Source organism: Nerophis ophidion, linkage group LG14 (assembly GCF_033978795.1).
Source record: "Nerophis ophidion isolate RoL-2023_Sa linkage group LG14, RoL_Noph_v1.0, whole genome shotgun sequence".
In the NCBI taxonomy this organism is placed as follows: Eukaryota; Metazoa; Chordata; class Actinopteri; order Syngnathiformes; family Syngnathidae; genus Nerophis; species Nerophis ophidion.
The window spans coordinates 33,457,498-33,484,080 of record NC_084624.1 but is presented as its reverse complement, the minus strand read 5'-3'; the positions used below and the strand labels follow the sequence as shown (position 1 = coordinate 33,484,080).

The following is a 26,583-nucleotide window of genomic DNA, read 5'->3' as shown; positions in this document are numbered from 1 at the left end:
AACAAAAACACTGATACAAATAGAAAAGGCAAATAAAAGCGCTAGCATGGAAAGCTAGGACAACCAAACCGAAGCACAAAGGCACACAAAAGGAAACACAAAACAACTAGCGTGAAAGCTAGGAATAAAATAAAGCTTAGCGTGAGAGCTAGCGAAAACGAGAGTGAGAGACAAGTCATAAACAGATGTATGTGAACAAACTAAGATCCGACAATCAGTGAACAGAAAACGCTGGCTTATAAACAGGTGGTGATTAGTAAGGACAGGTGTGCTGGAAAAGAGAGTAGCAGCTGAAACTAATGAGTGACCATGGAAACGAACAAAACAGGAACTAAGTATGTCAAACCGCAGAGTGATATAAAAATGGAACAAAAATAACAATATGGTGATGATCCGACCATCGGATCACAACAGTTTTATGCCTTTTCTGTCAAACACAACTTTGTGTTTATAGTAAAACTGTAATATGCAGTATTTAGATAGATAGATAGATAGATAGATAGATAGATAGATAGATAGATAGATAGATAGATAGATGGATGGATGGATGGATGGATGGATGGATGGATGGATGGATGGATGGATGGATGGATGGATGGATGGATGGATGGATGGATGGATGGATGGATGGATGGATGGATGGATGGATGGATGGATGGATGGATAGATAGATAGATAGATAGATAGATAGATAGATAGATAGATAGATAGATAGATAGATAGATAGATAGATAGATAGATAGATAGATAGATAGATAGATAAGAAAGTACTTTATTGATTCCTTCAGAAGAGTTATTTTAGTAGATAAGATAGTACTTTCTTGATTCCTTCAGAAGAGTTATTTTATTTAGCAATTAAAGCCTTCAAAGATCAATAATGCAGGACACCATTGATTTTAATCATTTAATATTTTTGAGTAATCACAGTGAAAAGTTAAATAAAATCCTACTAAATATATTTGAGATCCGAAAGGTTCCCCACTCAAAGTGACACATTTGTAATAGGTTTTTTAAATTTACTTTTAACACTTAAATTTCTAGATCAACTTCCGATATATCTGTCGATTTTAAGTTTGAACTATTATTTTGTTTGTTTTATGCTCTTTTGTCAAAACTTTGATTTTTTTTATATGGCAACCACACAACATATGTAATATTTTTTCCACCTAAAACATTTTAAAGTGATAATTTTTAAGTAATAATTCATTATAACATAGATTTTTTTGTCCTTTTTTTTTGAGCAATGAAAAAAAAAAGAAAATAAAGACAAAAGGAACAAAAACACTGCCTGCATGGCAGCTTTGTGTCAACATTGCCACTTTTTCTCATTAGATTTCACCTCATTCCACTTTTTTTAAATGTTTATTTTTTATTTTTGCAATACTATTAATTTTAAAATTTTTGCAGAATGTGTAGCGGGCCAGTAAACGATTAGCTGCGGGCCGCACTTTGGACACCCCTGGGTTAGGGTATAGCTACTAGGGTTGTACGATATACCAGTGTTAGTATAGTACCGCGATACTAATGATTCTTATTCAGTACTATACCGCCTCTGAAAAGTACCGGCCCCCACCCGCCCCTGTTGTCGTCACGTCGTGACATTGCTGGCTTACGAGCTGACGTGCATGTTCAGCAGCGCACAATCATGGAGTACTTACAAGCAGACACAGTGTGTAGACAGAAAAGGGAGAAAAAATGCATTTTGGCTTGAAAAGTAACAATACATGTGAAGTTATAACACTGGAAGAGGTGCTTTAAAACATGGCAAGTTATCTAGTGGCGAAAGTCCAGCCGGAGTTGGCAGCTACTTCTAATTCACTAACCCTCGCCTCTATGGTGACAAATAAAGTAAGTTTCTTCCAAGTATCATCCCTGCAGGACGAGGAATAGCTATACATGCTTCACTACACACCATAGCTCACCTGCGTCAAAATGTAAACACGCTATTGGTGGATCTACACCTAAAATTCATTGTAATGATACCAAGTACAGGAGCGTATCCAGTCGATACTACTATGATTACGTCAATATTTTTTGGCATCACAACATCTTTCGTTTTTTTTTTTTTTATATTATGTTTGCGAACTCAGGAAATACGTTCCTGGACACTCGAGGACTTTGAATATGACCAATGTATGATCCTGTAACTACTTGGTATCGAATTGATATCTAAATTTGTGGTATCATCCAAAACTAATGTAAAGCATCCAAACAACAGAATAATAAATGATCATTACATTTTATCAGAAGTGTAGATAGAACATGTTAATAGAGAAAGTAAGCAGATATTAACAGTAAATAAACAAGTAGATTAATAATTCATTTACTACCACTTGTCTTTAATAATGTTGACAAAATACCATAATTGAAAATGATACAAAATGTTACTGCATATATCAGCAGACTAATTTTAGGAGCCTTTGTTTGCTTACTTACTAATAAAAGAGAAGTTATCTTGTATGTTCACTATTTTATTTAAAGACAAACTTGCCATAAGAAACATATGTTTAATGTACTTTAAGAATTTTTTGTTAAAATATAGCCAATAATGCAATTTTTTTGCTGTCCCCTATATTTAGCCAATAATGCAATTTTTTTGCTGTCCCCTATATTTAAAAAAGTATCAAAAAGTACCAAAAAGTATCGAAATAATTTTGGTACCAGTACCAAAATATTGGTATAGGGACAACACTAACATTAACTATATATTATATATATTATAAACATAGCCTGCTATCACTTAAAGGCCTACTAAAATGAGATTTTCTTATTCAAACGGGGATAGCAGGTCCATTCTATGTGTCATACTTGATCATTTCGCGATGTTGACATATTTTTGCTGAAAGGATTTAGTAGCGAACATCGACGATAAAGTCTACAACTTTTGGTCGCTAATAAAAAAGCCTTGCCTGTACCGGAAGTAGAAGATGATGTGCGCGTGACGTCACGGGTTGTGGAGCTCCTCACATCCTCACATTGTTTACAATCATAGCCACCAGCAGCGAGAGCGATTCGGACCGAGAAAGCCACGATTTCCCCATTAATTTGAGCGAGGATGAAAGATTCGTGGACACATTTACTAGGATAATTCTGGAAAATCCCTTATCTGCTTATTGTGTTACTAGTGTTTTAGTGAGATTATATGGTACCTGAAAGTCGGAGGGGTGTGGCCATGGGTTTGGTGACGGCTAGTGTCTTGGGTGGGAGGAGGTAATAGTCTGCAGCTGCAGGAGAACGCAAGCTCCACTCATGTCTACGGTAAGAGCCAACTTATTACCACAATTTTCTCACCGAAACCTGCCGGTTGACATGTGGTCGGGAACCATGTTTGCTTGACCACTCTGTTCCATAGTAAAGCTTCACCTTTGGGAATGTAAACAAGGAAACACAGGCTGTGTTTGTGTTGCTAAAGGCAGCTGCAATACACCGCTTCCCACCTACACCTTTCTTCTTTGTAGTGTCCATTATTAATTGAACAAATTGCAAAAGATTCACAAACACAGGAGTACAGAATACTGTGTAATTATGCGATTAAAGCCGACTACTTATAGCTTGGATCGGGCTAGAAGAACATGTCCGCTAACACCAGTGACGTCACGTGCGCGCGTCATCATACGCGTCATCATTCCCCGACGTTTTCAACAGGATAATTCGCGGGAAATTTAAAATTGCATTTTAGTAAACTAAACCGGCTGTATTGGCATGTGTTGCAATGTTAAGATTTCATCATTGATGTATAAACTATCAGACTGCGTGGTCGGTAGTAGTGGGTTTCAGTAGGCCTTTAAGTAGAAAACATATATGTTAAGGGAATAAAGGACATGGCGGGCTAAGGTTCTATAGGGATTTACTTTTCCAAATGAGGAAAATGGCTAAAATATTAACATGCTAGAAGTTAGCATGCTACCGCAAAACATGGCCAAAAGTACCAAAGCAGTTCTGTAGTCTTCTTGGCTTGGCTGTGAGTAAAATAACTCAAATGCTAACAGTTAGTGTAATAATAAGTTTGTGTTGGACCTTTTATACGTAAACATGCATCGTTAAATAGATATTTCAAAAAAACTGCCTCACGTCCTAGTGCTGTCACGTGACTTCAAGCCGGACGACGAACATCAGATTCACCTGCCATCTTGACAAAGTGGAGGCATATTCACTTTAATGAAGCGGCGCAGGAAAATGGGGTACAAGGTTCTGGTCTCCGTAGTTCTGGTTCACGTTGCCTTGGGCTCAATTTACAAACAGGTAAAAAAAAAAAAAATAGGCTGAAAGTGAACGACGTGACACATTCAAGTAGCAGCCTCCATTGGCGACCACCCACTTCTGGGTGCAATGTGCATCTCTGGCCACTAGATGCCACTAATACACAAGGTAAATACATTTTTTAAAAAGACCAAACAAGCAGCGTATTTGAAAAGTTTATTTCTACCATACACAAACTGTACAACACGGCGCATATCTTGATTTATTTGATTTATTAGGAAATCGTAAAAGTAAATAGGAAGTTTTGAATGTACAAACACTTCAACTGAAAATCCAAAGCGTTACGTCATAATGTGAAATAATAATTAACAATAAAAAAGAGTAAAATACAATACAATCTCATATTTTCATACTAATAATATGGGTACACAAAAAGAAGCGTTTCACATTACAAAACATCAAATACTAACGGGGGTGGGGGGGAATCTATATTATTCACAGAGCTTCCTGAGCAAATGTGTGTGTGTTTGTGTGTCTGTGTGGTAGGAATAAATATAAGAAACTATAAATAAAATATTACACTTGAAATAATTAGGATAAGATTGAAAAATGTCATGGATAAAATAGGGCTGGAATAATTTGGCTCTTGCTGTCGACTTTGAACTATTAATGCTTGGCGACACGTGGGAAATAAATTAGGGAAGATTATAAATAGTTTTGTAACAAGAGCTGTGGGATGAAACAAAAGTGCAAACATCTAAATTATCAAAAAGATCTTTGATTTTTAGCTAACTTTTTTTCCGTTTCTAATTTCATTTTATTTGAAGATTTTAGTCTGACCCGTGTGATACAAAAGTCAAAATGTTAAATAAGTGAAACATGTTTTTAAGGCTTTTTAAGCACTTTAAAAATAAACATGAGTCCAGCTGTGTGTTTATTTGAACGCCCTTCCCTTTTTTAACCTCATAATGCTTGCAACAACAATACATAAAAATGATTTGCAGTCTGATGAGCTACCGAGATTGAAAAAAAAAAAAAAAATGTGTTTAAGAACATGAGCTCCAATATATGAAAATAATTGTACTGTATATTGTGTATAGAAATGAGACACCATCCACATAATATTGTTCTACCACAAACAAAACAGTACTGTTATTTTTTTCCTTATGGATTCATATACATTTAGGCACATACGACATGCACACCACATCTGAGTGCGAGTGTGTGTGTTTGTGTGTGTGTGCGTGAGTGTGTGCGTGCGTGCGTGTGTGTGCGCACAGAAGGCAGTTTAATAACTATATTTGGGGAAAAAGTGGATTTGTTGCATTTTTGCTGTTGTTGTTTCAATGAAAATAAACAAATTAAACATTACAGTGGAATTGCATTAGGAATATACTTTTTAAAAGAATATAGCATACATTCAGATTCCAATAAATAATAGAAAAAGCATTTTTTTTTATATATATAAAAAAAAAGTTTTGGTGTAGTTTTACTTTTAAGGGCCAGCTAACTGCTATACACGTTTGTCGACACTAGATGGCAAAAGTGCGCCGTTATAAAATTGGAATGTGCTTGTGCTGAATAAAAAACAATTTATTCAATTTTTTTTAACTTATCAATAATTTACAACTTTAGAAATAAATATAAATGGATGAAATAATAATAAATACAGTGATGGACAGATATAGCATTAATAAATAGCCGTCATGGAGGAATGACATGAAAACAAAGATTCAAATCAAGCAAACAAATGAGAATTAAGTGCAAGAGGAGTGTAATTCTCACCAGGATCAATACAAACGTGTCTTAAAATGTAGTCTTCCACGTGCTTTGAGCTGCACTCCTCAGGGGGAAACGGAGCTAAAGTTGATGCCTAAAATCAAACATGGATGCCCTTGATGGCCTTTTTGATATTATCCAGGAGGACCTTGCACTCGGGCGAGTATTCGTGCTCCGAGTTGTTGTACATATCAGTCAGTGTGTTCACGTAGGCTTCGAAATTGTGCTCGCTGATGGGACCCTGGAATCAAAACACGGACGCTTAGTGGAACAAAGTGAATGATGAAAGTCTGACGTGGTACTTGAGAAGCGTTACTGTACCATCTGAGGCAGCTGGATGTCGGTGAGGCTGCTAATGAGGGCTTGGCTAAGGCGAGCGAGTTCCTTCAGAAGGCCGTCGTTGTGCCGCTCCATGATCTTGTTCTCCTCCTCAATTGTCTTCAGGTTACATTCCATGGATGAGATCTGCTTTCAGGTAGAAAAGAGCCACCGAGACAGTCAAGTTGAGAACACGGGAGGCTCCGGGCTTTTATTCTATAGACACTTCGGAGTCGATGCTTACCTGTGTTTGCAGGTGCATCATGTCTGCTTCTATCTTGATGTTGGACTCGTTCAGTTCCTTGATGTCCTGCTCCAGACTCTCTTCTTTGTTTTCAATACCTGGAGAGGTCACAAGTCGTACATTAAAAATTCATTGCTCCAAGAAAAAAACACACAATTGTAAATAAAATAATCAGCATTTCCCACGGAAAGGAAATCAATTTGTGGTGAGGGCGTGGCCTCAAAATGACATTATTGTATAATTTGCATAATTGGTCATGGCAAATTGGTACAGTGGTGCCTTGTTCATTGCTGTTAATCAGTTCCAGTCATGACCGCCACAAATTAATTTCCTCGAAATAGGAATAATTAATTATTACTTAAATATTTTCGTAGCTAGATCATTTAAAATGTTTAAAACCTTCTAAGTTTTTCAACATTATGAGACCCTTCTTGACATGAATTACCACCCTTTAATCACCATTACACTTTCAAATCTAATATGGCAATGCTGGGTAAGGCTGAGCCAATCAGGGGCCACAATGCTGAACAGTGTGGTCTTTTCTACTGGCCAATACTACTGTAGTATTAATATTTGTAGTTTATTTAGGATTTGTTTATGCTTAAAAATAGTTAGTTTAGGACCAAAAAAATTGTAGAATATGGTTGTTGTTTTTTTTTTTAAATATATCAAAAAGTAATCAATAAGGACTAAATCTGTGTTATTAGTTAATGTTATCAACATCATAGACAATATACTGTAATGTAAAAAAAAATTGAAAAAAAATCCAGGAATTCACATTGTATGAATTTTAAAGAATGTATTTGTAAATTATGGTGGAAAATAAGTATTTGGTCAACTGATGGAAGGAGGTTTTGGCTCAAAATCTCACGAAACATGGCCCTATTTAACACAGATCAATCGTCATGTCCCCTTAGCAGAAACACAGCCCCAAAGCATGATGTTTCCACACCCATGCTTCGTATGCCGTTATAAAATTGGAATGTGCTTGTGCTGAATAAAAAACAATTTAGGTATGGTGTTCTTGGGATGGAACTCAGTATTCTTCTTCCTCCAAACACGAAGAGTTGAGTTTATACCACAAAGTTCTATTTTGTTTTCATCTGACCACATGACATTCTCCCAATCCTCTGCTGTATCATCCATGTATCACTTTTGGTGTAAACTCAACTCGTCGTGTTTGGAGGAAGAAGAATACTGAGTTGCATCCCAAGAACACCACACCTACTGTGAAGCATGGGGTGGAAACATCATGCTATGGGGCTGTTTTTCTGCTAAGATGACAGGACGATTGATCCGTGTTAAGGAAAAAATGAATTGGGCCATGTATCGTGAGATTTTGAGCCAAAACCTACTTCCATCAGTGAGAGCTTTGAATGGTTGACCAAATACTTATTTTCCACCATAATTTACAAAATAAATTCTTTAAAATTCCTACAATGTGAATTCCTGGATTTTTTTCCCCATTCTGTCTCTCACAGTTGAAGTGTACCTATGATGAAAATTACAGACCTCTGTCATCATTTTAAGTGGAAGAACTTGCACAATCGGTGGCTGACTAAATACTTTTTTGCCCCACTGTATATAAATATAATGTTATTTTTTTATTGCTACTATTGTACATTTTTAGTCTACTTTATACCTTTTGTTTTCGCCCTCTTTTTGTGCCCTTGTGTGCATTATCCTTTCCATCCTTACCCTTTCCATCCTTTGTAACTGAACTATTGTGTGGAACTTTGTGGATCAATAAAAATTTGTCTAAGTCTAAGTCAAAGTCTAATTTCTTCTTCATGTTACATTATACTGTTTTGCAGTATTTTTAAATTGTTGCTGCTTATTTTAATGATATTATGATAGGAAGTAGTAATATCAACATTTCAACTTTTTTTTTAAAAAGTGTTTTATTTTTTTCAGTCAATTTGTCAAAAATATATTTATTTTTTAATCATATCACGATTCCTCGCTGTGTCACGTGTAAATGTAGACTGAAATTGAAAAAGCAAATGGGGGTATTTATGACCCAAATTAAGCATTTTCAAGCATAAAAACGGCAAGGTGAAGGTAAAGCATTACAGGTTAATGGTTGTGTGAATCTATATTCATTTACAGTTTGTCATATTTATGTCCTAATGGTATTAAAGTACAGTGTATGTCCTATTTTTTAAAATGGCACCATCTTTTGGATGAGTTTGCTCACTGCAGGTGCTGCAGGGTAAACGTCTACAGTATTTCCTTAGTGCTTTAAACCGGGAGTACAAATGCCGTTCCGTCTTCCAGTCATCCATAGCGTTTCTACTTGTATTGATTCTTCATTCATCACTCCAAACAACGTTTGTAAGTCTTACAATATAACTAAAACTAGTCATACTTACTAAACTGTCCCGTGTGTAATGTCTGTGTTTTCATGCATATTTGTACGTCCTATCGTAATGTAATCGAGCAAGCTCCATTAGCATTAGCCAATATGCTAATGTTATTATTGACCTATACGATGGCATTGTTTTTTGTATTGTTTTCGATTTCACAAATTCCTCAGAAAATTCACCAAAACGTCACTGTGAACTTATTGAGTCTTCCGAAGCTAGTGGGTCCATGACGATGACTTCCGTTGTGTTTGAATAAGCTGCCGTTTTACAGCCACCGTTTGGAAACAATTAAGGTATGTAAATAAACATTTGGAAAATCTTTCTTTGTAAATAACACATTTTACAGCATATATATCTGCGGCTTATACCGTGCTGCGTAAATATATTAAAAAAAAAATGTTTGTCTAAAAATTACTGGGTTCGGTTTATATGTTGGTGCGCTTTATAGTCCGGAAAAAAGAGTATATATGTATTATTTAATGTCTTCAAAGCTCCGTTAATTTTAAAAAAATATATTTAAAAAGGTCAGTGTCTGGGTTTTTTTTAATACTCAAACAATGAAAATATTTGAGACATGGGCAAATTAAGGCCCGGGCGCCACCGTTAAGTCTTTCAATCTGGCCCACCGGACATTCCCAAATACTTTTTGTAGATCTTTAAGGTGGAAACTGTAGCTGTCATGATGTGCAGTGATGTTTTCAAATTACCGTAAGTTTTGAACTATACAAAGTATTTCAATGGTTGAAATATGCGCTTTTGCATGATATACTAGTTACTATGGTAATTTAAGCTACAGCAGCTCAGACGAGGCACAAAGCAGTGTGGGTGGCAAGTGTTTCCACAGAGTGTTTACAGCGCGGCCAGCCTGAAAAGCAGGTGTCAGGGACAGACGCGGAAGGTGATTTTTACAACAAAGTTCTAAAGCTTAATAATATATCAGATGTATAAGATTGTTGGTGGGTTTATTTTACCCTTTGCGTTCATATTTCGCTGTGTTTGTTGCATTTTTGTTGCGTTTCGCTTGAATGTAAAATATGTCGGACAACAGGGGGTATGACGTTCATATGTTGTCAATTTTCAGTGTTTTATCAGTCATAGTTAATATTGTAAATCCCACATTCTTTATTTTCATGTACATTCCGGGTGTCTCATTCAGTAAAAAAAAATCAAATTCCATTCCGTTTTTTCAGGCGATCTGTCACAACGTTTTTAGCATTCAATCAAACATTATTGGGAGGTTTTGTATTAGTGTTCCAAAAAAATAGATGTACCAACCCCCAAACACATTATTTTCAGTATTTTTGGCCCCCGAGTCAAAATAATTGCCCAGGCCGGACTTAGAGGAAAGTCAATTATTACAGTAGGGTCTGCAATCTATTAACAGCAATAATGAGAGATGACTGTAAATTATAAAAAAAAAAAAAAAAAAGATTGCTTAGGCCCGTAAATGGCACCTGGTTGCAATTTTGACACCGCTGATGTACACTCAGTGGAGACTTCTGTAGGTAAACCTGCACAATCAATTTGTTTGTAATCTGAGGTGCCGTTTACTCTTTGTAATATTTTCATCTCAGTACCCTGCATGCTATGAGCAGTGCAGTTCAATTACAAGAAACATCATTTTAAAAACAGAACAATCATTTCAAAAAGTCACAAATAGTCTCTTTTTAAAAGGCCTCAATTATGTATAAGTAAGTGTCATTAGGTTGTGCAGGTGTACCTAATGTTGTGTCCTATTGCTTGCACGCTAACTAACTTACCGCTGCTGGCTTTCAGTTTGATGGTCATCATCTCCTCTTCTGAGTGCTTTTTCTTAATACTTTGTGCATTCAGCGGACATCCTGACAAGCTAGCGTGTTAAAACCAAAAAGACAAATTAGGAAATTGAGTTCAAGTTAAGTGAGATTTAAGCCTGGTGGAAGTGTCGTCTGACCTTCTGTGCGTGGCAAACACATTGTTGGCGTGTCCGAGGCCGTTGCATCCGGGCAGAGGACAGTGAGGCAGCTCCTGCTTGTTGTTCTTCCAAGCAAAAGGCAGCCCGTTGACGAACGACTCCTTCTGTTTTTTGGCGGCCAGCGGACAACTGACCGCACTCCGGTGGGATGTGTATTTCTCTGATATGTGTCCCTGCCCCTCGCCGAAAAACACAGGACACCTGGCAGGGAGACACAGACATTGCACGTCAGAAAAAGATGGGGGACACTTCATTAGGTACACCTCCACTAAAGAAGCTACCGTATTTTTCGGAGTAAAAGTCGCACTGGGGTATATGTCGCATTTTTTGGGGAAATTGATTTGATAAAACCCAACACCAAGAATAGACATTTGAAAGGCAATTTAAAATAAATAAAGAATAGTGAACAACAGGATAAATAAGTGTACGTTATATGACGCATAAATAACCAACTGAGAACGTGCCTGGTATGTTAATGTAACATATTATAGTAAGAGTCATTCAAATAACGATAACATATAGAAAATGCTATAAGTTTACCTAACAATCTGTCACTCCTAATTGCTAAATCCGATGAAATCTTATACGTCTACTCTCTTACGTGAATGAGCTAAATAATATTATTTGATATTTTTCGGTAATGTGTTAATAATTTCACACATATGTCGCTCCTGAGTATAAGTCGCACCCCCGGCCAAACGATGAAAAAAACTGCGACTTATAGTCCAAAAAATACGGTATGTTGTTTGTAACAACCAGTTAACTCATCTCAGCATAACAAATACATCCATATAGATGTGCTCCAATTTACCATTTTTTGGGTACAACTTTTTTTTTAAATTTTTGGACAATTGTTTGGAGTTATTAGTCCACCAAATTTTATCTTTGGAAAAAAATGAAAAAATATCTAACCTAATTTAACAAGTGATTATTACAATGATTCTCTTAATAAACTGTTATATTTGTGGCTTTCATTAAAATGTATAAATATATTCCCTTAAAAATGATTTGTCAAAATATTAAATACGCTTTATCATTTTATTGCACTTTATTAGTACATTTTTGTATTGTTATTAAAAAAATACATAATTTAATATAAATTATTGAGCATTAAACTTGGTCTTAGATTAAACATATCATAGTTTTTATTACGTGGCTTTATTTAACCAAAATGGCTAAAATTAACTGTTTAATAAATAATGTCATAAAATTTAGAGTCGTTTTATTCTTGCTACGATTTGATAAATAAAAACTATTTTAAACAACATAACATAAAAAATTATTGAATTATTATTTTTATTTTGCTTTATTAACCCAAATATCTGCCCTCAATAAATTCAACTACATTTTAAATACACAAACATATTTGTTATTTTAAGGCATTACATTTTTTTTTAAACTAATAATAATGATAAAAACAATATTGTGGTTGTAGTTGCATACTGTGGCAAATTTGATAAAAAGTTGCCTTAATTTAAAAAAGTGTACTAAAAATATTGAACACAATGCGTTTATTATTGTTTTTAGTATTTTTTCCTAAAGGGATGTTATTTGTCAGTGGTGTTGAACCATTTACACTTTGTTTTATACACGTAAGACAAGAACATTGTAAAGTTACAGACAAAAATTATAAATGTAAGAGAATAAAGCGGAATGTTGCAACAAAAACAAAAAAAATGTTTTTAAAAAAAAATTGTAATGTTGCAACAAAAAAATAAAAATATATTTTGGAAAATAAAATGGCAATGTCACAACAAAAAATATATAAATATAACATATTAAGATTGTAATGTCACTACAAAAAAAAAAGCATTTAAGAGAATAAAATCATAATATTGTACAAATACACCACATTTGAGAAAATACGGTCATTTAACAAAAATACATTGGAAATCTTACAAGAATAAGTTAGATTTTTAAACTGAGAAAGTGATTATTTTGGTAATTTAAAATATTACAAATAGCTTTCAGTCCTATTCTAAACAACGTTAAATTAATACCTGGAAAAACAAAGAAATATTTTTTAACAATGGAAGCTTGTATCTTGTCATATTGCGCAGGTGCGCCTAATGTAGTGGCCACTAATTGTATTTCAAAAGGGTCCAAAATAACGAGCACTTTTATTGTGCGATTGTTTATATGTATGCGAGGCTGATCATTAAAACAATCTCTTTCAATAACTGGACCGGAAGATTTGTTGACCATTAAGTTGATTAATCCAGCCAAATGCTGATTAAAAATGAAGTGGCCAAAACTAGAAATGGACTCAAATAATCGCATTAACCGTAAGTTCCTAATCCACGCTGAACTTTAATGGACATGAATTTCATCATCAAGAGTTGCATTCAAGTCATTATGTTAGTGCGCGGGTCAGTAATGGAGCGACACAAATTACACGTAAATGTCATGCATCTTCCTGCTAAACAAAATTCCTTTTTGTGGGGGTCAGACTTTTCCCTTACTGCAAAAAGGTGTGCTGAGATAATCCTGCAAAAAAATGGCCATCCAGCACCACAGGTATACGGGACAATAGAGACATGTGTTTACTATCATCTAGGGACATTTGCTGCTATTGTCAGCTTCTACTCCTCCTCACTTCATGTGTTCATGAGATCCATAGCAGTGTAATACACATAAGCTGCTGGCCTTGCATTAGTAATTAAAAAGAAAAATCAGTGTCCAGATGTACAAGTCAACAAAGGCTGCGACAGTACAGAATGTCACACAAATCAATTACATTATATATATATATATATATATTTGATTTCCCACAGTGTGATGATTAAGCTGTGGGCAACATTTCTTCCTATAATTACAAAGAAAGCACTCAGTGGAGAGTGATAAGCTTGATATTTGTGTTGGAAAAAATACACACAGAATCCCACAAAACACAGTGCTAATCCTTGGAAAATAATTCACTAATGTGAGCACAAAAGCGTATGATATTCTTTGTTTAACTTGATGGCCTCCAGCTAGAACACTGCGGGCACACAAAGCGTGGCAAATTGTCGCAATTTTCGTGTCTCTTTTGTGTATATTTTTGTGAACGCAGGCGAAATAACAGGAACTAGGAGGAGGGGAACGTTACTTACTTAAGCTCTTGCTCATCTTTGTCCTCCTTGCTTGGGGTGAGCTTCCAGCCTCCTTTTCTGGCACGTGGACATCCTGACAGGCTGCAAGGGAATAATAGCACAGTCAGCATTTTACTGCTTCAACCAAATGTATCCCAACATCACAATCATTTGTTTTGTTTGGCTTAGGAAACCACAGAAATACGAATGATGTATGATACAAGAAAACATGTAATGTAGAAATATTACCCAAAAAAAAGACATAATATTAGAACACAGAGTCAGAATATTTTTTTTAAGACAATCAATCACAATAATATGAGGAGAAGACACAATTTTACAATAATAAAATAATAGTAAATATTACAGGAATACAATTTACATTTGATGATAAAAACATTTTGTGAAAGTAAAGTTATATTTCCCAGAAAAAAAATCTCCTAAATTGAAAAAATTGAAATAATAAATGGAAGAAAATTACGGCGTATTACAAGAAAAATATATTATTTTATTTTTAAAAAAGCAGAACTACTAACAAAACAGCAATTTTACCAGTAAAATATGTCAATATTATTAACATTGAAGCGATGTTTTAATAAGAAATTAAGAATTTTTTTTTTTTTAAAGACAGTCGTCCTAATATCAAGAATTTGCACTTTTGTGACAGTAAAATAGCAAATTGAGATAATTGTGTGACAATAAAGTCGTAATGTTGCAAGAAAGAAAATTGCAATTTAATAAGAAGAGTTGAAAAAACTTGGAATTGTATCCAAAAAAGTTACACATTTATTACAATAAAGTCATAATTTTACAAGAAACAATGGTAACATTAGAACAAAAAATGTATACACATAAGAAAAAAAATTGTAAGGTTACATACAAAAATATTGAGTTCAAGATAATAAAGCGGTATGTTGCAACAAAAACGTAAGACATTTTTAAAAATGTAATGAAAATGTTGCAACAAAAATTATATTTACATTTAGGAAAATAAAATGGAAATGCCACAACAACAAAAAATATAAATACAACATATTAAAATTGGAATGTCACGACAAAAGTAATATATACATTTAAAAGAATAAAATCGTACTGTTTCACAAAAACAATACAATTGAGAAAATAAAGTCATAATGTCAAAAAGTGAAAAAAAATCCTAGTTTGACAATAATAAATTGGACATTTTAGAAGAAGTTAGAATTCTAAACTTAGAAAGTGATTATTTACTAACGAATGACAACCTTTAACATTTGTTTTCAGAATGGTTACAAAAAATACGTAATATTACGTAGAAACTAGGGCTGTGAATCTTTGGTTATCCCACGATTCGATTCAATATCGATTCTTGGGGTCACGATTTGATAATATATCGATTTTTTTCCATTCGATTCTCGATTCAAAAACGATATTTTTCAGATTCAAAACAAATCTGTATTCATTCAATACATAGGATTTCAGCAGGATCTACCCCAGTCGGCTGACATGCTAGCAGAGAAGTATATATATATATATTTTTAAAAAGCTTTTATAATTGTAAAGGACAATGTTTTATCAACTGATTGCAAAAATGTAAATTTGTTTTAACTATTAAACAAACCAAAAATATGACTTATTTTATCTTTGTGAAAACATTGGACACAGTGTGTTGTCAAGCTTATGAGATGCGATGCAAGTGTAAGCCACTGTGACACTATTGTTCTTTTTTTATTATTATTATTATTATTTTATAAATGTCGAATAACAATGTCAATGAGGGATTTTTAATCACTGCTATGCTGAAATCATAACTAATATTGATACCGTTGTTGATAATATTAATTTTTGTTTCACTACTTTTGGTTTGTTCTGTGTCGTGTTTGTGTCTCCTCTCAATTGCTCTGTTTATTGCAGTTCTGAGTGTTGCTGGGTCAGGTTTAGGTTTGGATTGGATTGCATTGTTATGGTATTGCTGTGTATTGGTTTGTTGGATTGATAAAAAAAAAAAAAAATTGATTTTTAAAAAATGAGAATCGATTCTGAATCGCACACTGTATTCGAATCGATTTTTTTCCACACCCCTAGTAGGAATAGTCATAATTTTAAAATGTGTAATATGACTTGGGAAAAAAAATATGTATTTTTTTAACAAGTTTAAAAATGTATTTAGTAAAAGAAAAACAAGACATAACATTGCAAATAATTTACAAAATGTCAATCAATATTATCACAAATTTGGATAATTACTCATTACCATCCATCCATCCATTTTCTACCGCTTATTCCCTTTCGGGGTCGCGGGGGGCGCTGGCGCCTATCTCAGCTACAATCGGGCGGAAGGCGGGGTACACCCTGGACAAGTCGCCACCTCATCGCAGGGCCAACACAGATAGACAGACAACATTCACACTCACATTCACACACTAGGGCCAATTTAGTGTTGCCAATCAACCTATCCCCAGGTGCATGTCTTTGGAAGTGGGAGGAAGCCGGAGTGCCCGGAGGGAACCCACGCATTCACGGGGAGGACATGCAAACTCCACACAGAAAGATCCCGAGCCTGGATTTGAACCCAGGACTGCAGGACCTTCGTATTGTGAGGCAGACGCACTAACCCCTCTGCCACCGTGAAGCCCTAATTACTCATTACTTTTTGTAATATTACAATTATTTCTCATAAATTAATAGGACAATTTCCTTAACTTTTCGTCTACCCACATCATGTTTCCCTTCCCTTTCGCCCTACCACTTGTTAATAAGCTGCCTAGAAGAAGTGTCAGCCAACTAAATCAATCAAAAAACAAACAAGAAATGAAAAAGTACAGCATGTTTGCGGCATAAAGTGAGACTTCGGCCATCTGCTAAAATGTCATGAATCTGACAAATGTATTTCACAGTTGCCATGACTGTTCCCACCCTACCAACCCGCAGCCATTTCTACCTTCTGTGCGACGCGTAGTTCCCAGTCACATGTCCCGATCCATCACAACCAGGTGTTGGGCACCTGCACGTTGGAGAGAGGTGGTGAGGATGAAGATGAGGTGATCAGGTGCTTTTTACATGCAAATATGCCAAAACTAAGTAGTTAGAATATGCATTCTGGAGAGGCAGGGAGGAGAAGATACGTACTTTAGTTCCTGAGAGTTGGCTGCCATCAGTGATTTAAGGGTCTTGTCAGCCAGCGGACATCCAGACACACTGAGGAAGGGGATAGTAATAATAACCGCTGAATAATCATAATTGTAAGGGAATATTGGCAATCGTTCTTTCGATCCCTACAGGCGGTGACGGTACAAGACTATCTGCAGGCTGATGCTAATGAGAGAGCAATTAATTACGGTACCTCCGATGTGATGCATAATTCCCCGTCACGTGGCCGCTGCCGTCACAGCCCGGGGTCGGACAGCTGCGGGAGGGCACAAAACATTTTAATACACAGATTACGCCACTTCCCACAGACCTGCCCCACCCCCTCCCCTCCGCCCCCCAGCTCAGCTCTTTACTAGACCAGGAGGAGACGCTTCCCATGGGCATTAACAGAGAGGGAGGAGGAGTTAGTAGACGTTTAGTAAGAAAGACGTCATGTTGGTTTCACGGCGTCTACAAGTGTCAGTGCAGGTACAAAAGCTAAAGGAGGTCCTCTGTAGAACATGCACTCCAACTACCACAGATTGGTTCAGTTGACTTTTGTCACGGGAGGTAAAACTCACTTTTGACACATTTCCTCTCCACATGAACCTGCAGACATACCAGTCATGCACAAGACCATCGTCAAGTGGCTCGCTTACAGTAATGGAGCAGCTTTTTGGCATGTAAAAAAGTGAATGAAAACATGATCATGACCATTACTAGGACCTTCAAAGAGAAACTAATCAAGCATACAATAAAATGGCTGTGTGGGCGTGGACTTTTTAAGAATGTTCTAATTGGAATATCCTCTGCAGGGTACTTTTTTTTTACTCCATGTGTTTATTTATTCAAAATAAATCATGTTATGCACAACTGCTGAAAAAAATCAATTCACATCCGAATCACAATTTTTTCTCTATTCTGATTCTAAATGAATAATTTAAAAAAATATATATTTTTTATTTTTATAGAATATATTTAAAAAAACAACAACATTTTTTTTGATCTGGGGTGTCAAAGTCTAGGCCCGCGGGCCAATTCCGGCAGGCAAATTAATTATCTCTGGCCCCCGGGATGATATTTGATTAGTATTAGAACCGGCCCGCAGGCCACAGCCACCTGCTGCTGTTTTGCACACACCAATACTCCCTCAGTGTTGGTGCTAGGAATTTTCAAAATGGGGTCCCACTTTTTTTTAACCATTCTGAAAACAAATGATAATGGTTGTCATAAATGTTACATAATTTGTTAAAAAAATAATACAAAAGAAAACAAATTTTTATGCTATGCAAATGTATTCAGTTTTAAGCATTCATTCACTTTCTTCTTTTCTTCATGGATCTAAACTTTACCGCTGTCAGTATTTTTTTCTATATATTTATTCTAATATTTTCAAAATGTGTTTGTTCTATTTTTTGCCAATAATTGTCCTAATTTAAATAATTGATAGAAAATTGTAATAGATATAGGAAATTGTAATAGTTTAATTTCCACTATTTTAAAAATAGTGCACACAGTGTCAAACTTATATTGTAACACACAAGAATTAATAAAATACAATAGTAAAATATACCTAAAATGAAGTGCAAAATATATCTTCTAGGTTATTGTATATCTTTACAGTGTGTAGCATAGCTGATTTAGCTATTCCTCGTCTTCGAGTGATAGGTGATAAACTTGGAAGGAACTTACTTGATTTTCATCGAGGCAAGGATTAGTTAGCCGCTTACCGGCTAGAAAGTATGTTACTACGTTCGTTTGTTGTTTGTCGCTAACAAATTCACAGGACACAGCTGAAATGTGTCATGAATGTGCATTATTACAATATAATGATATAATTTAAAGCTCTATTGTCTACCAAATTCATATCGTACTGTGTATGTCTATATCGTACAACCTTACATGACAGCAATAATTGATTGGACAAACGGCATTAAACATCATGTAATTCAAAACATCTGTTCCATTTATTGCAACTGTACAGAAAGTAAATCAAGTAAGAAAAATGGGCTTTACAATTGTCGACTTCTTATAGACAGGTAACAGTACAGCAACATTACATCAGTCCCAAAAATGTGACTTTAAAAAAATAATAATCATGTAACAAAATCGATATCAAGACCGTAAAAATCTATTTTGTATCAGTAGAAAAAATATTGCAATTTATTGCCAAATCACAATTTTTGGAACCACCCACCGCAGGCCTCGCTACACATCTTAAAATGCAGCCTGGAGCACCGCCATCTGTCAGCCACAGTCACATTGTAAGTTTGGTTGTTTTTCTTCAACAACGACGCTAACCTAGCAGGATGCCGTTGTTAAAATGTAATGTTAGCATGTAGCTTACATGGGAATGCTAGTGTTGCTAATGTTTGTTTCCTCCTGTCCCACCCGCTCATGCACGGGTGTCAAACTCAAGGCCTGGGGGCCAAATCTGGCCCGGCACATTATTTAATGTGGCCCACGAAAACCTGGAAATAATATGCATTAATAAAATGCTTAATCTTTTCTTACTAAATATATTTGTTATTTCCCTATAGACATTAAAAATCATGTACTGCATGCAATTGCATATCTTTTAAAATTCCAGATTTTAAAGCAATTTCATTTGGTACATGGTGTAATGATAAGTATGACCAGTAGATGGCAATCAAACATAATATATAGTGTAGACTGCACTATGATGGCAAAATGACTGAAGTTAAACAACACCAATATTTTACATGTTCCATTGAAAATACAGAACATTACACACGGAGCTAAAAAATCTATCAAATAGTTTTAGTATGACTTTGGTAAGCTAACATACGAGTATTAATATGGTGTGTGTGTATTTGGTAACCCATATTATCTGGCGTTTTTTTTCCCAATATTATGCAAAAGCAACTTTTGTTACCCTCTGGTACGTGCTGATCTGTATTTGGGAACTGCATACGTCCTGAAAAATTGCATGGGTCCGCCTTTGTAGTCGATTTTCTTACTATCAAAATCAAAAAATTATATTAACGTGCATTCCAAATTTTTTTATTTATTTTTAAAACAAAGAAAAATACTGTACTTAAATATCTGCTTGACCTATGATTTCAAAACAAATTATCAATAAAATTGTAGACTAAAAAATTGACAATAGATTTTACGGTTAAAAATTCAGCCGACTGAGTTTTTTTTACCGCAAATTTTTTTTCCATATATAGTAAAATACTAAAACATTAAAAAACAAACATATAAACAAAAATATTTTAAAACAAACTGGCAGCTATATTGCTTGAATTTTACCGTGAGTGAGGACATCATCTCTGTAAGCACATGTGAAAAAGTCACACTGGAAACTGACGTGAAAGAGAAAGACAAGCCCAAACTAATGCACCCTAACAAAGACAGCAGCGTTTGGAAGCTCAACCAAGTGAGCGAGGAAGAGGATAATTTTTCTGAGGAAAAGCAGTGGTATTGTTTTTCCATTCCATTTATGAAATATTTTTTATATGCTGTAAAAAACCCACTGCTTTTACTGTAAATTTCTGGTTACTGAGCTGCCATTTTTAAAAGGAAAATTAGAATATTTTTTTTGCTTTGTTATAGTGTAAAAAGTAGCCTGCTTGCATATAACACAAACACAGCTTGTTAGGATTACAGCTACAGTCACACAGCAGAACTTAAGTAAAAGCATGTTGGTCTAAATTCCAGCATCGAGGTTAAATGTCGGCCTAATCTATGACCTTAAAAACGCGTGTAAAATAGTATATAGTGGACTCTTTGAATCAGGGGCCCCCAAACTTTTTGACCCGGGGGCCGTATTGGGTTAATATATATATATATATACATATATATATATATATATATATATATATATATATATATATATATATATATATATATATATATATATATATATATGTATATAAATACAATCAAAACTGTCTTTTCCTTAAACTGAACAAAAGTCATATGTCCACTCTTTAAATACCTACAATCGGAGTCTGACTTATGTTTCCCCAACAATTTCGCCATTTTTTTCCCCTCGTGCACTAATTGACTGAAAGATCGCGCACTTGTCGCCGCCTTTGAGGCGCAAGCGTGATGACGTCCCGTTACCACTGGGAAAATGCATTTTTAGACAATATGATTTGTTTGAGCGGCTAGGAGACACAATAACAAGCGGTAGGAAATGGATTGATGGATGGGCGAAAAAGGACAGATTAAAAAAATTAATAAATACCATTTGTTTTTTTATTATTCGGGACTACCTGCGGGCTGGATTTTGGATGCTGGCGTACCCTATCTGCCTAGGAGACCCAGTAACAAGCGGTAGAAAATTAATTGATGGATGAGCGAAAAAGGAAAGATTAAAAAAAATAAAATAGAAAAAATAAAAATATATATTTATATATATTTTAATGGTTGTAGGATGGGCGAAAAAGGACAGATTAAAAAAAATTATAATCAACAAAATAAATAAATACAATTTTTATGTACTTTTTAGCCAGGACTTTTCGCGGGCTGGATTTTGGACGCTGGCGTGCCGTATCTCCCAAGGAGACTCAGTAACAAGCAGTAGAAAATGGATAATGGATGGGTGGAAAAGAACAGATTAAAAAAAAAAAAAAAAATATATATATATATATATATATATATATATATATTATTTATTAATTTTTTTTTTTACTTGGTACTACCGTGGGCCGGATTCTGGACGCTGGCGGGCCGTATCGGGCCTGCGGGCCGTAGTTTGGGGACCCCTGCTTTAAATACTACTATGTTCACTACCTGATTACACCCACCAGAGGCGCTGTTAATTCATTTGCAACAAGTTTGCTGTCTAAAGTTGGGAAGCATTGTCAGGAGTGCAGAGATTTTCTCATCTTATTAACAATAATATTTAAAGACTAAGAATGCGTGAAAAGTGAAACCACATTCTCCAAAGTCGCATGACGTACCTCAAAAGCTCCTTCTTTGAATCTCGTAGCAGCATCTTAGCCTTGGAGCTCATCATGCCTGCCTCGCCTTGATCACCCTCCATGTTGACCTGATCGAAATCTTCCTGCTTCAAAGACACAAAGACAAAACCATATATCCAAATTGTCTGGCGACAAGCCGCGCTGACCTAAAAGTCACTAATTAATGAAAGTCGCCCGTTTAATACTCTTAAAAGACAAACCCCGGGGTGAGAGTGCAAAGCAAAGAGATTATGCTCAAGGATACTTATACGCTAGCAAAGCATACATCCATTTAAATGTAATCCACGTGGTATTTATATGATGATGTACAGCCATGACGTATGGATTTCCTCTTTCTCTACAGACAAGTCACCAGATGTTATAGAAAGCGGGTCACATGAGCTAACCCCTCTTATAAACAACAAACGAATGCCACCTGGGAAATTAAAAGAAAATAAAAGCCTTAAAACCCAGATTAAGAAACATTCAGGCCAATGAGCATTGAGGAAGTTTAGTGGGCGCTCTTTAATGGCTTTGTTCCTACTGGCACTATTTCTATTGGCCCGACTGATATCTTTGTTTTTGTTTTTGGCTGACTTAGAAGACTACAGAAGAATGAAATTATATATTAAAAAAAACAAGGGCTGTTAAAATAAAAAAATATATATACCATGTATCAATGCAGATTACTCACAAAATGTATTTTGACCCCGCATGATACTTTCCTTTAACTGTGGATTGTTACCTAAAGGATTGTGACATGGACAGGGATCAGAATGGAAGAGACTGGAAGCTGACTGAATTTTTAAATGCTTTTTAAATCTTAACTGAGAGCATTTGAAGGAGCCTCAATTACCTGTAACTGTTTTACTTGATGTCCATCCTGTCATTTTAATGTGCAATGTGAATGTAATTTTATGTGTACCATAGAGGGGGGGGTTGCCCACATGTGCGGTCCTCTCCAAGGTTTCTCATAGTCATCAGTGTCACCGACATCCCCCTGGGTGTGAGTCCTACTGGGTGTGAGTTTTCCTTGCCCTTATGTGGGCCTACCGAGGATGTCGTTGTGGTTTGTGTTGTGGTTTGTGCAGCCCTTTGAGACACTTGTGATTTAGGGCTATATAAATAATCATTGATTGATTGATTGCTGCCTCTTGGCCAGGACTCCCTTGAAAAATAGGTTTTTAATCTCAAAGGGATTTTTTTTCCTGGATAAATAAAGGTTAAATTAAAAAAAATAATAACAACTTCACTGTATACATCAGTGCAAAGTAGAGTGAGGAGACACCAACTTGTGTGCTTGCTGGCGAATTTCACTTCAAAATACATTTAAATAAACAATTTATATGAACAAATAAATCATGGATATTTAGTAAAAGATTAAAAAAAGGTTTGTGTGTGACATTCTGACAATCAAATAGTGTTTGTGTCAAAATATTGGGGTATTTTTTGGGGGCAATATAATTTAAACAAGCTTTTGACTGAAGTCAAAGTCCTTAACAAAGTGCTATGAAGGCAAAAGAGCAAAGAAAAAAATTACTAAAAGTAAAAAATTACTATATATATATATATATATATATATATATATATATATATATATATATATATATATATATATATATATAAATGATCAAAAATAAATGGGTTGTACTTGTATAGCACTTTTCTACCTTCAAGGTACTAAAAGCGCTTTGACACTTCTTCCACATTTACCCATTCACACACACATTCACACACTGATGGAGGGAGCTGCCATGCAAGGCGCTAATCAGCACCCATCAGGAGCAAGGGTGAAGTGTCTTGCTCAAGGACACAACGGACTTGACGAGGTTGGTACTAGGTGGAGATTGAACCAGGGACCCTCGGGTTGCGCACGGCCAATATATATATATATATTTGAGAGGTTTCCTTTATTTTGTAAAATAATAATAGGAGCGTAACAATATTGTAAATATTGCTATAATGCGGTTTCAAAGTCTTTACAATAACGTCGTGATGCGTGGCGGGATCAACAAAAACTTGGAGTGTAGTTTTTTTCTGCCGCTTAAGCGTTGGCCAGGTCGATAAAAAATATTTAAGAGGTGTCCTTTATTTTACATAACATTAATAATAATAATAATAATAATAATAATAATAATAGGAGTGCAACGATCTTGTAAATATTGCTATATTGCGGTTTCAAAGTCTTTTCAAAATTGACGCGTGACATTATCAACAAAAACTTGTTGTGTAGTTTTTTTCTAGCGCTTTAGCGTTGGACAGGTCCAAAAAAAACTACACCTCCCAGAATCCTCAGCGCAGCACAGGTCAACACGGTGGGCCGTGTAACGCCATAAGCAAGAAATGAAGTGGGTTTGTAGTATTCGTCGGAATTTTTTTTTATGGACATTTCCTGAAAAATCCATCCATAAATGTTTGAATTATGTTGCTGACAAACAGTCTAATAAACTCTGGTGAAAACACAAAGTATTTGGCAGATGTAAGAAAGTCTGCGTTCTGCAATGTACAGTGTGCCACGTTCGTCTCGAGCGTTTCTAAGGTTATACGGTTGCAGCCGGTCACTTCACACCGCACGGAGTGAAATCACAAAAAAAAAAAAAAAATTATATTGCGGGACAAAGCAGGTAACTGAAGAGCAACTTGATAAATCCACAATTCGTCCATCCATTTTCCATCCCTTGTCCCTCTGAATGTCACAGGGAGACTGGAGCCTACCCAGCTGCACACCTTGGACTTGTCACTAGTCACCACTTTATAAACCATCACCCAGAAAATATATTTGAAACCAGCGAAGCAAAACATCAGTTTGTGAGGTATTTACATGATTAAAAGTTAAATTGTTAGTTGAGTTTTCTCAGAAACAGTATTTTCCAAACTTATATAAACATGTCCACTGTGGAGAACACTGCTTCTCAGTAAGTTCAAGTTAAAAGACACTAAAGTGAACATTATTGTTTTAGATTGGATGTTTACATTGACACTTTAAAATGCACTCAACTGTAATTTTTTTTGTAATATTTACTTAAAAAGTGGATGTCCCTGCACAATTATTTGCACTTAAAAATTATTTTTTGTAGTTTATTAGAACATTTGAGCATTATGTTTGTGTTCAATTACAGTAACTGTGTTTATCCTAAACATTCCTTCCACTTCATTTTACACATAAATCTTTGTTTTAGACGTATACTGCAATAATATTGTACCCTGGCCTTAATATCGTAATGATATCGTACAGTTAGATTTTGATACTGTTATTTCCCCATGTACAGGTATATATGTACATATATATTTTTTTTATTAAACACATTTTTACAATTCATAAAAACACTGCATTATGATGAATATTTGTCACTTTCCCTTCTTTAATGTTTCATTGAGTCACAACACCCAGAGGTGGCATGTGTGAGGTAGTGCAATAATAAACCTTTTAAAAATGATCACATTTTCTTAAAAAGTGTGTGTAGAGCATTTAAAAAAATAAAATTGCCCTTGTTTCAAAATGCGGAGTATTTTGTTAAAGTGAATTTAAATTATCTAAGTAAGTAATTTACTGGGATCAATCATGAATTATCGGAATTCAAAAGTGTACTTAATTTGTTTTAAAAAAGTAAGAAATTTTTTTTTATATTTACATGACAAATTGGTACGAAGAAAACAAAAACAAAACAAACAAAAAAATATATATATATATATATATATATACATATGTATATATATATATATATATATATATATATATATATATATATATATTGTTTCATTGAAATAAAAATATTAAACACATTTTAGAGGTAAAACCTTTATTTTGTCTAATAATTACTAAATAAAAATATATATTTATAAATATTATTTTTTTTACAGATAAATTGTTATAATTCATAAAAATACTGCATTATTATGAATATCTGTCACTTTCTGTTCTTCAATGCTTCATTGAGGTGTCGCATCAATTAGAGTAGACGGTTTGAGCACTCTTTGTCTAAGCTTATTAGGTTGTGCAAGTGTACCTAATGAAGAGTCCAGTCAGAACAGAGGTGTCAAACTTATATTTGTTGAGGGGCTACATCACAATTATGGTTGCCCTCCGATTGTAACAGTGAGTGTATATGAAAATAAACGCGTAATAACCTTGTCACAAAATTTGCATACCTCATTGTCGTGTAAAACGTGCGCTTTGCCGAAGTTGACGTGGACAGGGCTGTCCCAGCTGTCCCTCTCACACAGTGGATGGTAGAAAGTGGGGCCGATCAGCATGCTGCCCCCGTTGGCCACCGCAAACTCTGCAGACGGCGGCGTTTCGTTCGAAGGTGTCTTTGTTTGAGCTTTTGAGTTTTCTTTATTTTTCTTCATACTCAGGTCCAGGGTGCCGTTTTCATCCACCTCTATGTTCATGTCCTGGAGGTAAAGAGGGTGTCAGTCTTAATTAAATCCAACTGTTAAATATGTTAAAATGTATAATTTAAATACTTTAAGGGTAAAAATAAGTAACTTGCAGGTGTGGTAATTACACAGAAGTTGGCGTAAATAAAACATTAAGAGAGAATGTGACAGCAGCGATATGCTAAACACAACTTCTCTGTAAACATCTTCATTTTCAAGCAACAACAAAGTA

The 26,583-nt window shown here is 35.1% G+C and overlaps 1 protein-coding gene across 3 annotated transcripts in view; it reads right to left on the bottom strand.

Moving 5' to 3' along the window:
* Positions 1-4,407: 4,407 nt before the first annotated feature.
* The window catches only part of st18 (ST18 C2H2C-type zinc finger transcription factor), a 131,323-nt gene continuing 109,147 nt past the window's right edge, over positions 4,408-26,583 (bottom strand). For 2 of the 3 annotated variants that reach the window (XM_061920478.1, XM_061920480.1), the window contains 11 exons: positions 26,121-26,366; positions 21,972-22,078; positions 17,252-17,314; positions 17,038-17,106; positions 16,850-16,912; positions 13,954-14,034; positions 10,841-11,062; positions 10,668-10,756; positions 6,542-6,639; positions 6,301-6,447; positions 4,408-6,220 (listed from right to left, as the gene is read on the bottom strand). In XM_061920478.1, coding sequence (XP_061776462.1) covers positions 6,080-6,220; positions 6,301-6,447; positions 6,542-6,639; positions 10,668-10,756; positions 10,841-11,062; positions 13,954-14,034; positions 16,850-16,912; positions 17,038-17,106; positions 17,252-17,314; positions 21,972-22,078; positions 26,121-26,366 — 1,326 coding nt within the window. In that variant the 3' untranslated portion in view covers positions 4,408-6,079. The remainder of the gene's footprint in view (positions 6,221-6,300; positions 6,448-6,541; positions 6,640-10,667; positions 10,757-10,840; positions 11,063-13,953; positions 14,035-16,849; positions 16,913-17,037; positions 17,107-17,251; positions 17,315-21,971; positions 22,079-26,120; positions 26,367-26,583) is intronic. The other variant, XM_061920479.1, reaches the window with a different exon arrangement.